The 16,623-nt window shown below is 33.4% G+C and overlaps 1 protein-coding gene across 3 annotated transcripts; it reads left to right on the top strand.

Annotated features, from left to right (window-relative positions):
- Positions 1-7,518: 7,518 nt before the first annotated feature.
- LOC147409766 (uncharacterized) lies at positions 7,519-15,524 on the top strand. 3 transcript variants are annotated; one of them, XM_086431823.1, is made up of 4 exons: positions 7,519-7,655; positions 13,769-14,021; positions 14,583-14,801; positions 15,097-15,524. In XM_086431823.1, exons 2-4 carry the CDS (start codon positions 13,782-13,784, stop codon positions 15,403-15,405), a joined length of 768 nt encoding a protein of 255 aa, XP_086287949.1. In that variant the 5' UTR covers positions 7,519-7,655; positions 13,769-13,781; the 3' UTR covers positions 15,406-15,524. The 3 variants fall into 3 exon arrangements, with proteins under 3 accessions (XP_086287949.1, XP_086287951.1, XP_086287950.1); XM_086431825.1 differs by having other exon boundaries at positions 7,520-7,655; positions 14,583-14,786; XM_086431824.1 differs by having other exon boundaries at positions 7,533-7,655; positions 13,777-14,021.
- The last annotated feature ends 1,099 nt before the right edge of the window (positions 15,525-16,623 follow it).

Raw genomic sequence — 16,623 nt, forward strand, 5'->3', positions numbered from 1 at the left:
TTATCTATAAACTTGCTTGGAAGCAATATACTTTTAATAAAATAAATTAATAAATAATAAATGTAAAATTATATATTATAAATCATTATTCTATCTAAAGAAAAGTCATTAATTTAAACACAAAAACAAAATCATTAATCTATATCCTAACTCTTAATTTTAATAAATTTGGTTCGATTTTATATAAGTTTTAAATCAAGAATCGAACCAAATTAATCAGTTCTACATTTTCTTAATCAAGAATCGAATTGCAACTTATTACAAACCGAACCAAACCTGCCAAAGCTATCGATTCGGTTTGATTTGGTTCTTGATTTGAGCCGGACCAAGTTGCACTCCTAATAATTAGTTACGCTTTTTTTTTTTAAATGGGTAATTAGCTGGACTTAACCCACAACATGTCAAACTGATGACGACCATTTTTGCGTAAATAGTTTCATTGTTTTGGGAACATGTGATATATCTTGTTTTATCTCTTGTCTGATTCACAATGTATGTTTGGTGGGTCTCAATGGATCGGATCAAACCCCAACTTTGGATCTGGATCAAATATTTTGGATTTGATAAGAATTCGACCTCATATATATGGATCGAACTTGATAACCTATTGGATCAATTTTGGATCAATCATTATGCTCTGATCAAGTATGATTCTACCAATCAAATGTGATACTAAGTTTTTTTAGTGCATCAAATGGATTTGATTCTATTCAGTCTTGATCCGATCATTATTTGATCTAATTTGGATCCTAAATCCTAATTTCGAGGGTCTAATCTGATTATTATTAGATTGGTTTTGGGCCCGATTCGATCCAACCTGATTCAATCTGGATCTGATTCATTGACAAACATGGTTTTTTAACTCGGTATCTCGTCTCGTCTTGTTCAGTTCTAATACCGAGTTGACTCGGATGATACATCTCGTCTAGCTCGAGTTGTCTCGTTCGACTTTGAGACAATGGTTTTTAACCATTTAAAAAATCTGAAAAAAAATTCAGAAATGATTCTTATTAAAAAATAAACCCAAAAAAATATAAAATTAAAAAAATCGATTTGGGGGTGAAAGAATAGAAGATTGAGACATAACTCGTTTGTCTCCGTTAACTCGGACGAGATTTTGAAAATCTCGTCCGAGACGTCTCATTTAACTTACGAGTTAAACACTTTACTATGCCGTCTTGTCTGTATCGTTCGCATCGCCCGAGATAATCGAAAATATCATCCTAGACGACTTGCTTATCTAACGATATGCGGTCGTCTCATAACACTTTGTGAGTTGGTCTCGTTGGACTTCAATACCGAGTTAACTCGAATGATACATCTCAGTTTCGGATGAGTTTAAAATCCATGTTGACAAATCTATGTTTAAAGGAAAACACTATCCTCAACCGAGGGTTGAGGCTCTCCATCAAAAAACAAACGGTTAAGATGTTAGGGATTCCCAAGGAAAATGTATCCTCGAAAAACTCCACTAATCCCTAGAGGATCAGTACTGATCTTTAGGAAATCCATGTTTTCCATTGCAGGCCTTGCTGCCCAAACTTATATGAGGCCAGTTGATAAGTTTTCAGCCCATTTCTTAAAATAGCTCATATTAATTTAAGGCACAAATAAAACCAGACCGCCGATATCTTTTGAGCCTTAGTCAAGAAAGAAAAAAAAAAAAAAAAAAGGAAAAATTATTTAAAAACCCTCACAAAGGGATTTCTTTCAAATAGTCCCTAAGTCTTCATATAGTTAGATTTTTCAATGGCGATTACGATCATTTCTGATTATCTTTGATCATGAATGATGAATAGAAAATGAGATTATCTTAATCTTTAACGTCTAGATGTATTTTATTTATTTATTTATTTTGATGATTATAAATAAAAAATTGAAGAACAAAGTTGAGATTCAAATTTTTTAAATGATTATATCGTAATTTTTTATTTGCAATCATAATTTATGCATTTTTGGGTATTTCGAGGAGATTAACCAAGTATCGAAATTAAAAAAACGAAAAAAAAAAAAAAAAAAAAAAAACCTGATTTGCATTGCAGTATCGAGTTCATCACTTTTACTTAATTATTGTTGTACTTTACAATAATGAAATAAAAAGTGGTGAACTCGAAAATAAATGATAAGTTCACTACTTTTTAACTTAGTGTCGAGTTCACTATTTTTATTTAATTATTGTCGAGTTTGATGGTAAGTAAATAAAAAGTGGTGAACTTGACAATAAGTGGTAAGTTCATCACTTTTTATTTAATTGTTATTGTCAAGTTCACCACTTTTTATTTAATTACTATCAAACTGGATTTTTCATTTTTTTTTTTTTTTTTTTTTCTGTTTTTCCAATTTTGATACTTTGTTAATCTTCTTGAAGTAACCAAAAATGCATAAATTACAGTTGCAAATCGAAAGTTACAATGTAATCATAAAAAAAAATTTGAATCTCAGCTTCGTTCTTCAAGTTTTATTTTATTTTTATAAATCATAAAAAAAAAATGCATCGAGATGTTCAAAATTAAGAGAATATCATTCTTCATTCGTCATTCATGATCAAAGATCGACGAAAATTATTGCAATCATCGTTGGAAAACCTAACTATGTGAAAAAGATGAGAAAATGGTAGTTTGGGTATTTCACATACTTTATACAGGTGAGATGAGATTCATGGACTATTTAAAAAGGAAAAGTTTACACAATGTTCTGCCAAGCTACAACCGAAAACTTAGGGACTATTTAGAAAAAAATCCCATTACGAGGGTTCTTTATATAATTTTCCAAAAAAATGGGGAAAGTTTTCACTATCATGCATCTTTTTAAGATTAAGCAGATTCCAAAGCCAGTGATCAAGCCGACATTGAGCCCATTTACTGGTCTATTGTAGATCACATATTTATCATTTTGAATTAAAACTAATAAAATACACGTGCCTTTCACATGAATATATAAAAATTATGAAAATTTATAATAAGTAATTAGTATTATATTATTTAATTAAAATTTGATGGTTAATTTGTCAATGGTTATTACAATTATATATAATAGAAATATATAAAGTTTAATAATCAATTTTAGTGTCTTTTTTTTTTTACTTCTATTATTGTAAATGATTGATTGTCCTTGAAAAAAAAGAAAAAGAAATTCAAACTAATCAAATTGTAAAAAAGTGGATTGAGTAAACTTAACATGATCGATATAAACTCAGAAGAAATATAATTAAATTTAGAGTGCTCAAATAATTCATACAAAAATTTCAATTAATATTAGAATATAACATGCACAATCTTCAAATTTTGGATGATATATTAAATCAATTATGAAAATTAATATGGATTTTAAATTGATCTAAACCAATTCAATATTAAAATTCTACTGAAGAATCAAGTGAAACCTTTGCAATACAAAACCCAACAAAGTACCTTAATAATTTCAATGAAAAATTATGATTTTCTTTCATTACTTAATATAATTTCTTTATAGAGAAGAAATTATATTAAGTTTTTTTTTTTTTTTTTTTTAATTTCTTCATAAATATGCATGAATGCTTTATGAATTCAAACTCATTCATTAAAAAACAAAAAATATTTTATGAATGATTCTTTATTTATTTTTTAAAATTAAATTTTTATTTAAAAATATTTTTTAATTAATTTTTTCATAAAATATCTTAAATACGGAGTTTTAAAATATAGGGTATCTATAATATTCATAGAAATGTGGGGTGCATTTATAAATTACTCTTAAAATTATAAATGTAGATAAATGGAGGTATGGGAGTTATTTTTTAATTAAAAAAATATAAAAAGTTCCTTCTTCTTTTTAAATTACCCTAAAAATGTATTTGGTTAATAAAATGTAACCTTGGAGATCTGGAATTTTTTTATTATATAAATATTTTTTATTTAAAATATGCTAAATAGAGAGTCTCAAAATTTAGGAGGTATCTTTAACCTTGATTAAAATGTGGGGTGCATATTTAAATTATCCTTAAAACATATTAATTGTATAGACATCGAGGCATGAGAGTAATTTCACCAAAAATATATCATCAAGAATAATTTCACCAAGAACTCAAGAAGAAAAACAAGAAGGAAAAATACAAGCTTCAATGTATAGTGTAGTAGCATCATGTAATTTCCTTACTTTCTTCCATCTTCATCTCCTTGTCCCATCTCTCATCCTCATTTTTTTGGGGGGTTTTGAAAGTTGATTTTCATTATAAAAAATAAAAAAAAAGGTAAGTTTTGTAGACTTAGGCACAATGGGGTCTTTTTCATAATGAGGTGACTCCCATGATTTAGGCTCAAAATAAAATTCCTCTAAGTTTGAGGGTATAAATTTTCTTTCCCTACCAATTTTTCTCTTTTAAAATTTATAAAAATGAAAAATGATCACTTTTAAAGATTTTCACCTAGGGTAGAAGAAATAGGGTGCTTAACACATTCCTTATCTCTTAATATAGATCCCCTTACTTATATCTTAAGTGGACCAACACCCTTATCTCCATGAGAGTTACTACAAATAAAAACGCATTTTCGAAACTATTTTCTAAGTGCCTATTCATACCCTTTTCTTAAAAGGAATGGCAGCGACTCCAAATCTAAGTAGAAGAGATCTTCATAAACGAAAATTTCATGTCTACACTTAGAATATTTTTAATTGATTTTTTATTTTAAAAAATAATGTAATGTAGAAGTATGAGAGTTATTTTTTAATTAAATTTTATTAAAAATATATTTTTAATTAAATTTTATTAAAAATATATTTTTAATTAATTTCTTTATTAAAAATATATTTTTAATTAATTTTTCGAGCATTTAATTTGTCGATTCCTCTTTCAAGCATAATAGATGTCTCATTTTCAACAACAAAATAGCCAATAGGAGAAATAAAAAATTTTCATAGCAATACTACTTTCTTCGACTAATTTAACATCTAGATTTCTTATCTGTTGCAATAGCTCTTAAAAATTGTCAAACTTGACAATGAAAATTATTTAAAAGACCTTCTTGGAGGGACTTCTTTCTAAATAGTCCTTAAGCTATGGGTGGTCTCTTAATAGTGTATTCGGTAAAGTTTTCTTTTCTTAACAATCTTTGACCTCATCTCCCAAATTTCTCATGATTGAATGTCCTAACTATTCAAACTCATTATTTTCATCTAAAAATTTTGATTTTTAATATCTCAATCGAGTTTCAAAGACTCCATTCCATCATAAAGGATTTAAGAAGGAAGAAGAAATCACTTTCCAGGGTTTTTTCACTTTTTTTTTTAAAAGTTTTTAGATGAAAATCAATCAAGAATAGTTCTTTTGCATTGAAATCATCTAAACAAGTTGCTATCTCAAGTTTTTAATTGATCTTTCCATGTGTTTTCGTATAAAAAAACTCAAAAATTAAAAATGGGTAGGTTTTACTAGTGTCGAGTTCACCACTTTTAACTCCACTTCTCATATAAAAGTGGTGAACTCGACAATAAATAAAAAGTGTCGAGGACAATAGTAAATAAAAAGTTGTGAACTTGACAATAAATAGTGGTGAGATCGACAATTAAAATTGTGAACTCGTCTATAAATAGAAAGCATCAAGTTCAATAGTAATTAAAGTGGTGAACTCGATAATAAATAAAAAACGTTGAATTCAAAAATAAATAACAGTGGTGAATTCGATAGTAAATAAAAAAGCGATGAGTTTGTCAATAACGAGGGACCATTTAGAAAAGAAAAGTTTACTAAATGTACTGCCAAGCTACGGTCGAATACTCAGGGACTATTTAGAAAGAAGTCTTTCCACGAGGGTCCTTTAAGTCATTTTTCCTAAAAATTTTCCTCCCAGGTCTCTTTTAGAGTTGTGCTAGAGTGACCTTAAGATTGTACCTCATATCGCACATCCTGATGTGAAATTGTGTAGGAACTATAGATGCTTTTTGATTTGTATATCGATGACAGCATCCATGGTTCCTACACACTTCCACGTTAGGATGTGCGATATGAGGTATAATCTTGAGGTCACTTCATAATCATTCTTCTTTTTTATATTTGATCAATCGCCTTAGACATGATCCTGATTATTTATGGTGTCATTTCTAGTGTTATTGTTACAATTGATTTCTTGACCTTGAAAAAAGAAAAAAAAACTTGTAGCATGACTTAATAATCACATCCTCATTTATAACTCCTTCACGTAGTGGTTTGATCTCATTGATATGCATCATCGATATTAATTACATACTTTTCATATCTTTTTGGTAGTATAGTTTCGCACAATTCCTTGGTTGAGCCCTACGACTTGCATCTATTTTTGGATGGTCTCACCACACTTGAGTATGTTTTGTCGGCCCTAGGCTGTTGAACTCGCTATGTTGAATTTTTTTCTATGTTTTTTTAGAGTTGTTATTGACACCCGCACTTTTACTTGTTACACCCCAATTAAAATAATATATATATAACCTATTCCGAAACTTCTAACTTATACATTGAAAAAATGTTTGATTCTCTTTAGGGTCCCCAAACACCGCCCCCTATATATATATATATAAATGTTCGGCACCCTACCATTTGCCCTACGTGTTTTGTCCTACATGGGTTAGAAGTTTTGGAATGAACTCTATAGATAAACATGTTTTGTCCTAATTGTAAACAACTCACAACTGTTGGACCTGTTTGAATGTGATATAATACTTTGTAGAGGTGTGATAAATCAATGTGATAAAACATACGCGATTTGTACATGATTGATGTGTCAAGGGTACAAAACTATAGATCTTTTTCTTTGGGATACACACGGAAAAGATTAATGGTTCTGTGCCCATGCCACCTCATTCACGTACAAACAGTGTATGTTTTGCAGCGGATTTATCATTCATCTACTTTGTAATGTTGAGGGGATAACTTGAATCAAACTTATGTAAAGTTGGAATAGTGTGATATGATCTTTAATTAGGGTGCGATAAATAATTTAAGAAATTGAGGGGGTGTAATGAGTAAAATAATTTGTTAGGAAGGTAATATTTCCATTTTTTATTAGATAATAAAAACGAACAGAACAGAACCTCTGTCCCTCATGGTTTTTAAGCTCGTCAATGTTTTATTCGAGTTAACTCGGTATCAAAATCCACTGAGATCAACTCACAAAGTGTTATAAGATGACCGCGTATCGTAAGATAAACAAGTCATTTCGGAAGATATTTTCGATTATCTCGGATGATATGGACGAGACATCACAGTAAAGTATTTAACTCACAAGCTAAACAAGATGTCTCGGACGAGATTTTCAAAATCTCATCCGAGTTAACAATGAGTTATGCTTCAATCTTCTATTCTTTCACCCTCAAATCGATTTTTTTTACTTTATATTTTTTTGGATTTATTTTTTAATAGAAATCATTTCTGAATTTTTTCAGAAATTTTCAGATTTTTTAAATTGTAAAAAACCATTGTCTCAATGTCGAACGAGACGAGACGTATCGTCCGAGTCAACTCGGTATCGGAGCTGAACGAGACGAGACGGGATACCGAGTTTAAAAACCATGCTCTCCCTCTCTCCTTCTCTCCATTTCTCTCTTTTTTACTCTCAAATTATCGTTCCCTCCATCTCTCTCTCTCGAACATTTTGATAGAAGTTCGATGGAGCACGGCTGCTCATCCTAGGGTTTCTTCTCTTCAGGTACGTCTTCTTCGATTTTACCGATTTTTTTTTTTTTTTTTCTATAAGTAATTTTCCCCAAATCAAAAGCTTGGATGATTGTTCTACTGAACTAGATTGATGGTTTTATTTATTTATTTATTTGGAGTCAAAGAAGAAAGAACCAAATTAGTAGTAAAACCACGGACCTTGGACCAAAACAAACCCCTTTCATGAATATGGCTGAAAGCTATCAGTTACCAAAATTTACCCTTTTCATGTGTGATGTGAGTGAGACTCCATTTCATATTTAGCATTTTTGGTATTATGGCATTTCTTTTGGTTGATTAGTTTCATATGTCTTGTTTACAAGTAAATTCTCTTTGTTGGCTGGCTAAAATTCCAACTCCTACACCTAATTCATCCACAAAAAAAAACCCACAATTCATAACCATACCTACATGTGGGGGTATAATTTTGATCAATAACGTGGATCACTAAGACAAGGCTGAGTGGGAAGGGCATACGTCTCATCCTTGGAGTAGGGAAGATCATTGGGTGAGGGAGAGGTTTAGCCGAGAAATACATTCCTCACATTGACTGACTCCTTAAGGGGACTTAGCCTATGTGACACGTGTAAATACTCAAAGCACTTGACTTAGTGTGGCCAAGAGTCTGGTCCGTGGAAGAAAGATCATAGAATTAGAAAGAGAATAAGAGCGGACCTAAATTGGAAGATAACCTAGAATCTACAGGACCCTAATTCGAATGGAATTGTTAGACTAATTTGAAAGGATATTAACGTAAGAAAGAACTATGAGACTCATCACGGAATCAAGAAGATAAAGATAGGAGTCACTTTTCTTTGAAAGGTGTAATTCAAAAGAATATTTTGCTTTGGATCATAATTCACGCTCTAAAACTAATGAATGGTAGCGACTCCTAAATTTAAAGTGGCATGAGAGTTCCCTATTCAAAAACCACATGGCTACAATCTCTGTGGTGTGAAGATCATCCTCACAAAAAGTCAACCCATTCTGAACTTCTAACCCCATCAAAAGTGATTTTCAATCATGTAACATCAATTTTTACAGTTAACTTGTAAACTACTTTTGATGGGGTAAGAAGTTTCAAAATGGTCTGATTTTTTGTGAGGATGATCTCCTCACCATAGAGATCATCCTCATAAAAATAAAAAATAAAAAGCCCAGTAACACACATCTCGAGGACACTTATCTTGAGTATAAATCCTGACTGTTGGATTTAGTGTTTACACAGTTGGGATCATGCTTATCCCGAGAACATCCTGAAATTTTATTAGAAGTATGTTATCAAGACCTCAATTCTCTGATGTAATGAGAAAGTTGGAAACCTAACAAACATAATTCAGTCCTGCTTGTGTAATCTCAATTATGAAGTCTGCTCTCTTTCACCACAGTAAAAAAAGGTATAAGAAGATGAAGAAATAATGTAGTCTATTTTAGAGGGGAAAAAACAGGAAAAAAGAAAAGAAGGGACAGAAAAACTACCCATATTGCCAAACTCAAAGAACTGTATTTAAAAGAAACAAATACTGAAAGTACTCTATATATAGGAGGTGTAGATTTTCACCACAGTAAAAAAAAGTATAAGAAGATGAAGAAATAATGTGGTATATTTTAGAGGTGAAAAAACAGGAAAAAAAAAAAGAAATGAAAAGAAAAGAAAAGAAGGGAGAGAAAAACTACCCATATTGCCAAACTCAAAGAACTGTATTTAAAAGAAACAAATACTGAAGGTACTCTATATATAGGAAGTGTAGATTTTCTCTTGTTGGCACTCTGGATCAGGTTTGGCATATGTTATTTTTTCTTTTCTTATGAAAAAAGGATCCGAATTTAGTAATTGACACAAGGGAAGGCATGGTATCTGGAAAAGAACACAGCATTACAAGCTTGACTATAAACCAGGCTTCATAGTTTTCTAATTTCTTGAAAAGGAACTTACATTGTTGAGCATTCATGGTGGGTAGACATTTACTTTTTGTGGTTTATTACTTAGAGCTACTATAGCATCACATGGGGCTCATCCATCCCAATATAGGGATGTATTGGGAAATATATTATCTTATAATTACTATAGCATCAACAAATACATTATCTTATATTTACTAAAAGATAATGACATCAAATTATCCAGATTGATTAAAGATTGGGAAAGAGAATAAGAAACCACATAAAGGTGTTAAATTCCATCAAAGAGATTCAATAAAATAGAGGAAAGATAATAAGAAACCATTCCAAATTTCCACGAAGTAAATAATTTTGTTCAATTACTTCATAGTTAGTGCAAAAATTTTTCCAAGGAATGTATCATTGTCAAGTTGTGAATAAGTATTTCCTAGTCACAAACCTAATTCCAAAATTGAAAATGTGAGTTACTCTTTCCTTCTTTATTTTCTTAGTTTTACAACCTCATAAGCTCTAGAATGAAATTGTGTTTTTATATATATGCATTATTTTATTTTATTTTGCTTATCATGGGTATCCCCACCCTTCGGGTGAGACTAATTCCCCGGTCACACACACACACCGCCCCCTCGAAAAGTCCTACGTGCAACTGGTTGAGTCAAGGGTCAATCAGACCCTGGAGGTGGCCCCAAGGAACTCATTGCCTTCTTGAGGAGCTTATCAGGGCTCGTCTTGCCACTAGGCCAACCCCTTGGAGTTATGTTCTTCTATTTATATGGATATGAGTAATTGTTGGAGAACAAGCATCAACCCATGGTAGAGTCTAGTTGAGGTACACCTCGGGCATTTTACAACAAAATGTCTCGAGGACTATCCAATGAATGGAGACATTGGATACATAATATCATTTTCCTTAGGACAAATTAAATCAGAGAAAATCACATAGAATAGAAAAAAAGAAGAAGAAGATGAGAAAAGAGAGATGGTTAGAGACTTGGTGATTAGCCCATTCTCTCAAGCCTCTATTTGTAGTCTACCTAAACATAAAATATAAGTAGTGGGGTAGGCCCACATATCTCCCACATAATGTCTCTACACATGATATAGTGGTGTCTCCCACATATATGTAGTGGTGTCTCCTACATACAAATGTCTCTACGCATGATATAGTGGTGTCTCCCACTTAGACATGTGAGGACCCACATGCCTTCCATACAATGGGAATTCTAATGTCTACCATACAATGAGAACTCTAACATTCCCCCTCAAATTGGAGAATACATATCAAAGATGCCCAGCTTGGAACCAAGTGACGATAAGAGTGCATGAGATAAGGGCTTAGTAAGATAGTTTGCCAACTGATCGCTAGATTTTGCATAGGGTGTAACAATTTGTTTGTGCATAATTAAGTTTCGAACAAAATAACACTCAACCTCGTTATGCTTTATATTCATGAAAAACATGATTGCTAGCAATGAAAATGGCCGCTTGATTATGACAATACATCTCCATAGGTAATGGGACATTAACACCCATGTCTCGAAAAAGAGAGCGGACCCACAACATCTTTGAAGTTGTATGTACCATTGCACGGTACTTAGCTTCAACATTCGAACGAGCTACCATATGCTGATTCTTGTTATGCCAAGTAACAAGATTACCACCAACAAACGTACAATAACCAAATGTAGACCGTTTGTCAGTACAACTACTTGCCCAATCAACATTAGAAAACCCAAAGAGACAAGAATGAGGCTGGACGATGCAAGAGCCTTCTTCCAAGAGAGCCCTTCAAATACCATAATGTGCAACAAATAGCTTCCCAGTGAAGGTGGTAAGGAGCATGCATAAATTGGCTAACAACTCCTACATCATAAGTGATGTCTAGACGAGTAAGGTAAATTAGCTTACCAACCAACCTCCTGTATCTCTTAGTATCTTCAAAGACTTCCCCCTATTATGTATCAAGCTTGACAAAATGATCCATAGGTGTATCAACGGGATGAGATCCCAAAGTACCTATCTCGGACAACAAATCTAACACATATTTCCGTTGGCACAAGGTAAGACCCTCCTTGGATCCAGCAACCTCAATTCCAAGGAAGTAACAGAGAAGACCTTAGTCCTTGGTGTGAAACTGAGTCTCTAAGTGAGCCTTCAACTGAGTAATTCTTATTGAGTCACTCTCGGTAACAATGACATCATCTACATACACAATGAGAATAATGATATCATCTCTAGACTACCGATTGAACAAAGAGTAGTCAGATGTCAAGCGCTTAAAATCATATTAAAGTACAACCAAATTGAATTTATCAAACCAAGCACGTGGAGATTGCTTCAGACCACACAACGCCTTTTTCAATCGGCATACCATATGTTCCTTCCCTTGAATCACATAACCTGGTGGCTGTTCAATATATACCTTCTATAAATCTCCATGGAGAAAGGTGTTTTGAGGTCGAGTTGATATAATGACCAATTAGAACTTACGGCTACCGACAAAAGAACTCTAATCGAATTAAGTCTAGCCATAGGAGAAAAAGTTTCACAATAATCTACACCATATGTTTGAGTGTACCCCTTGGTGACAAGGCAAGCCATAAGTCGATCCACAGATCCATCGAGTTGATGTGACAGTATACACCCAATGACAACCAACAATGGTCTTCCTTGAGGGAAGAACAATAAGCTCCCATGTCTAATTCTGATAAAGGGCTTGCATCTCATCATCCATAGCAGTTTTCCAACTAGAAGATGTCATGGCATGTCGATAAGAACTAGGAACAAAAATAATAGACATAACAAGGCAAATGGTCGAAAAATAGGTGAAAGATGATGAAAGGAAACAAAATTGGATATGGGATGTGTAGTGCAAGTACAAATACCTTTCCGCAATTCAATAAGGAGAGTAGAGGATGAAGTTGTAGTTATAGGCGGAGGAAGGTCCTCAGAAGAAGCTGGTGATTGGTCGGTCGGGCCAGAGAGTACCACATGACGATGTTTGGATCGTGTATAAACTTTTAAAGGACGATCAACAAGCACTGTAAGAGGAACATTTGGTAAAACTAATTGCCCCTGAGGAGAATACACCAAGTCAGAGTCAAGTTAACGGCTCGAGGATGAAAAAATGATGTAGACTCGAAAAAGGTGACATCGGCACTAGTGTAGTAACGATGCCCCACGGGATCATAACACCTATAACCCTTATGAGTCCTAAAATAACCCACGAAAGCACATTTGACAGCACGAGGAGATAATTTATCAAGACCCGTCCCAAGAATGTGAAAGAAGGAGGTGCACCCAAAAACTGTAGGAAGAATGGCAAAGGACTTAGAATCAGGAAAAAGGAGTTTGGTTACCCAAAACAGGTGTAGGAACCCTATTGTTAAGGTAACAAGCAGTGAAAACGGCATCTGCCCAGTAAGGTTTGGGAATAGCCATGTTAAATAACAAAAATCGAGCCACATCCAAGAGGTGTCGAAGCTTACATTTGGCAACACCATTCTATTGAGAGGTATGTGACACATAGTTTGATGAATAATACCATGGTCTCTACAGAAGTCAGACACGATATTTTGGGTGTACTCAAGAGCATTATCAGAATGAAAGATTTTAACACGGCAATCAAACTGAACAAAAATTTCATTAATAAAAGGCAAAGAAAACATTGGGTACTTCAACACAATCTTTCATTAAAAAGAATCACGTCATACGAGAATAATCATCCACATAAATCATAAAATAAGAAAATCCAGAAATACTTTTTAGTTGTGCAGGACCCCAAATGTTTGAATGGACTACATCAAAAGGACTCAGTTGACGACGTTCTAAGCGACTAAGAAAGCTACTACGATGATGCTTGCCTAATTGACATTGATTCTAGAGCTTCTACTCACATGTCTTCCATTCAATGAGAATTTTAATGTTTACCATACAATGAGAACTCTAATAGGACATTTGGGTGATAAGCAAAAGCAAAGGTTAGTAAAATAAGATAAAGAGCAGAAAAACAAGGATTTGTAGTAGTACATATAGTTTAGGGGAAAGACAAGGAATGTATCCTCACCCAATATTGCTGAATGAGTTTATTGTAACATTTATATTTGAATGTATTCTTTATTTGTTTCAATTCTCCTATAAAGATTATCCATTATTTGTACTTTCAAGCTGATGCTAAAGTAAGCTCTTTGTATCTTATTCTAGGATTGCAGGTAATATGTCGCACGAGAATTCTGAGGATTCAGATTCTTTTCTGGATCGACTAGATGTGATGGAGAGTCAGATTAAAAATCTGACTCAACACATAGAGATGTTGCAGAAGACGGATTCGATGACATCACCGTCCACGAGTCATTCCTCTCAGCCACAAGGCAATATGTCACACGACAATTCTGAGGATTCATCTCCTACGACTCTGGGACTGGAGGACCAGTCGTCCTCATCTTCTTCCCAACTGGTACGTGCACTCTCTTCTTCTAGGCTCTCATCAGATTCAGACCGACAGTCATCCTTGTTTTGTGATCCACACTTTCCATCTGGTCTTCAATTTTGTTGGGCAGTGCATTGGGGAAATTAGTTTTTTGACTTGAGTTCGACTAGCCATACTAATGTAGTAAGGATTTCACCCTTACTAAGGGTCCTTGGGCTCAACTTGTGGCATTTAAAAACATGATCTGATGCTTCAGGGTTGTAGAGGACAAAATTCTATGAACTTTGAAAAAAAAAATCTAAAAAAATGTTATTTTTCTCCGTTGAAGGTGTTTGGTGGAAGTTCAGTAGCTGTCCATTTTCAGAAACCTTGGATCAAGCCCAAAAGAAATTGTTTTTTGATTTTTTTTAATCTGAGTTTTCCCATGAAATCTAGAGGGCTGTCATCTTGGATTGCTATGGTGCTAATCCATTTGAGCAAAACAATCCTTAGTAAGGCTTAAAATCTTACTTAGCTAGGAAAGAGTTTTTCTTTCGACTTCTATGCATAAATTCTTGTTCTATAAACATTAACGTATTTGTTGCACAGGTATGTGGAAAAGATAAAAAAAGACATGTACAAGACATGGAAGGAAAAGTCACAAGGACTGGTTTGCATGATTCAGATTCTTTTCGAAGTCGAATAGATGTGATGGAGAGTCAGGTGAAACATCTGACTCAACAAATACAGATGTTGAAGAAGATGAATTTGATAACACAAATGTCCTCGAGTCATTCATCTCAATCTAAAGTAGTAAGTCTTTATTGGGTATGAATTTTAAGTAGTTATGTATTATAGTTAATTAAATGTTGGGTCGGGTTCTATTGACTCAAGAAATGACACAAGATCCTGACCTAATAAACACAAAATCTAACTGTTGAGATTTTGTGTGTATCTCAACAATACATATCCCGGTGATACTTATCTTGATGAAATTTTTTAACTGTTGGATTTTATGTTCACACGGTCAGGATCTTGTGTCATTTCTTAAGTCAATGAAACCCAACCCTAAATGTCTTGCATATACGAACATTACACAATTAATTCCCTTAAATGTTTATAGGTAAGACGAGAGTCCTCGATTCCAGAAACCCAAATGGAGGAAGCACGGCCACCCTCTCCCACCCCGCCACGTATACGTGATCGTAGGATGTGCTATTTGAAGAACTTTTCGATGAATAAGACCTATGCTAGTGGAGTGTTGGTTCAGAAGATGGAATATGTTCCAGAATACTATTTAGTGTGTCTCGAAGAGATCTTTGATAAAAGTGCGGAGCTGAAGGGCAGGGATTTTCCTGAGGGGTCGACATTTGCTGATGTCGAAATAGGATCACTGATTAAGTGGCCTTGGCTTATGATAGACATCATTTGAGTACATTTGTATTTTTTTATTTCTTTGTTTATTTGGATGAAAAGTTTATTGAGATTCGATGATAGTTATTGCATGAACATTGGATGGTTGTATACGGTCATATAAATCTTTTTGAAGTCTTTATTGGTATTATAGGCGCTTTGGATAATTGGATGAGTATCTTGAATGATTTGGATGTGTTTTTTTATAGAAAAATTAAAATATTTTCTAGTTCTCCGTTGAATTTTTTCATGATTTATGTTCAATAAATCGAATATTTGACCCCAAAATTCAACGGCTTGTCGTAGTCCATCAAACTATTTTCGACGGTTGTGTTGGCTTTCGAATTGGTTGTATTTTCGACGGTTGTACCAAAACCATCTCTTAGTTCATGAAGTAGGTTATGAAATGACATTAAACCCGCTAAACCAACAGATGGACGCTCCATCGAGAAGGCACGTTTTGAAACTAGGCTGTGATATCAACACTCGCAGACTTTAACTAACTTGGCATATCGAAGAAGTAATTTGCTTAGACGGTGCTCCATTTAATTGACAAGCGATCGTGACCACTTATTTGACCGAAAAAAATAGAAAGAAGTTGATTCAAAACTCCTACTGCTAATCTTAAGAAGCATGAAACAAAAGAGAGGAGGGGGTGAAGAGAGAACAAGCACAAAGCAAAATAATGAAAAAGAGAGACCCAGAGAAAGAACACGTTACAAGGACTTACAACAAACATAATACAAGATCCTAAACTTCTATTGTAGACAAGCTTTTAGGTTATAGAAAAAAAGTTAGGCAACCTAAGACAGAATTCAACCAAAGTTATAACTTCCCCTACTTCATAAACCACTCACAATGAAAAATCTTAAGAACCCAGAATGTTATTCAACTAAAATCATTAACCAACCAAAAAAGAGTCCTACAATTAAAAATAACTAACCCATAGTTTTTCTGCCCAAATCCAGTCATCTTCAACCACTTGAGTGAAAAATTATACCCACTTCTTCAATCCGAAGATTTTAATTATCTACTTAAACCGTCAAGCCACAAGAACAAGATAAGAGTTTTGAAAATGTAGAAGACGGTAGATTATTGAGTGGAAAAATCAAGGGTTTTCATTGAGGTTAGGTTGAAAACGATGGATTGAAGATGAGGAGCTTTAACATGCATGATTAACAATCAAAGATTTTCATTAGAATGAAAATAAATAATTGAAGGAAATTTTAATGTCCTA

Source organism: Akebia trifoliata, chromosome 2, assembly GCF_017979445.1.
Source record: "Akebia trifoliata isolate Shusen 1 chromosome 2, ASM1797944v1, whole genome shotgun sequence".
NCBI classification, from domain to species: domain Eukaryota; kingdom Viridiplantae; phylum Streptophyta; class Magnoliopsida; order Ranunculales; family Lardizabalaceae; genus Akebia; species Akebia trifoliata.

Coding starts and splice junctions, on each gene's coding strand:
- LOC147409766 (XM_086431823.1), top strand. CDS start 13,782: ATGTCGCACGAGAATTCTGAGGATTCAGATTCTTTTCTGGATCGACTA. Junction 14,022..14,582: donor CCTCATCTTCTTCCCAACTG/GTACGTGCACTC, acceptor TTTGTTGCACAG/GTATGTGGAAAAGATAAAAA. Junction 14,802..15,096: donor AAGTAGTAAGTCTTTATTGG/GTATGAATTTTA, acceptor AAATGTTTATAG/GTAAGACGAGAGTCCTCGAT.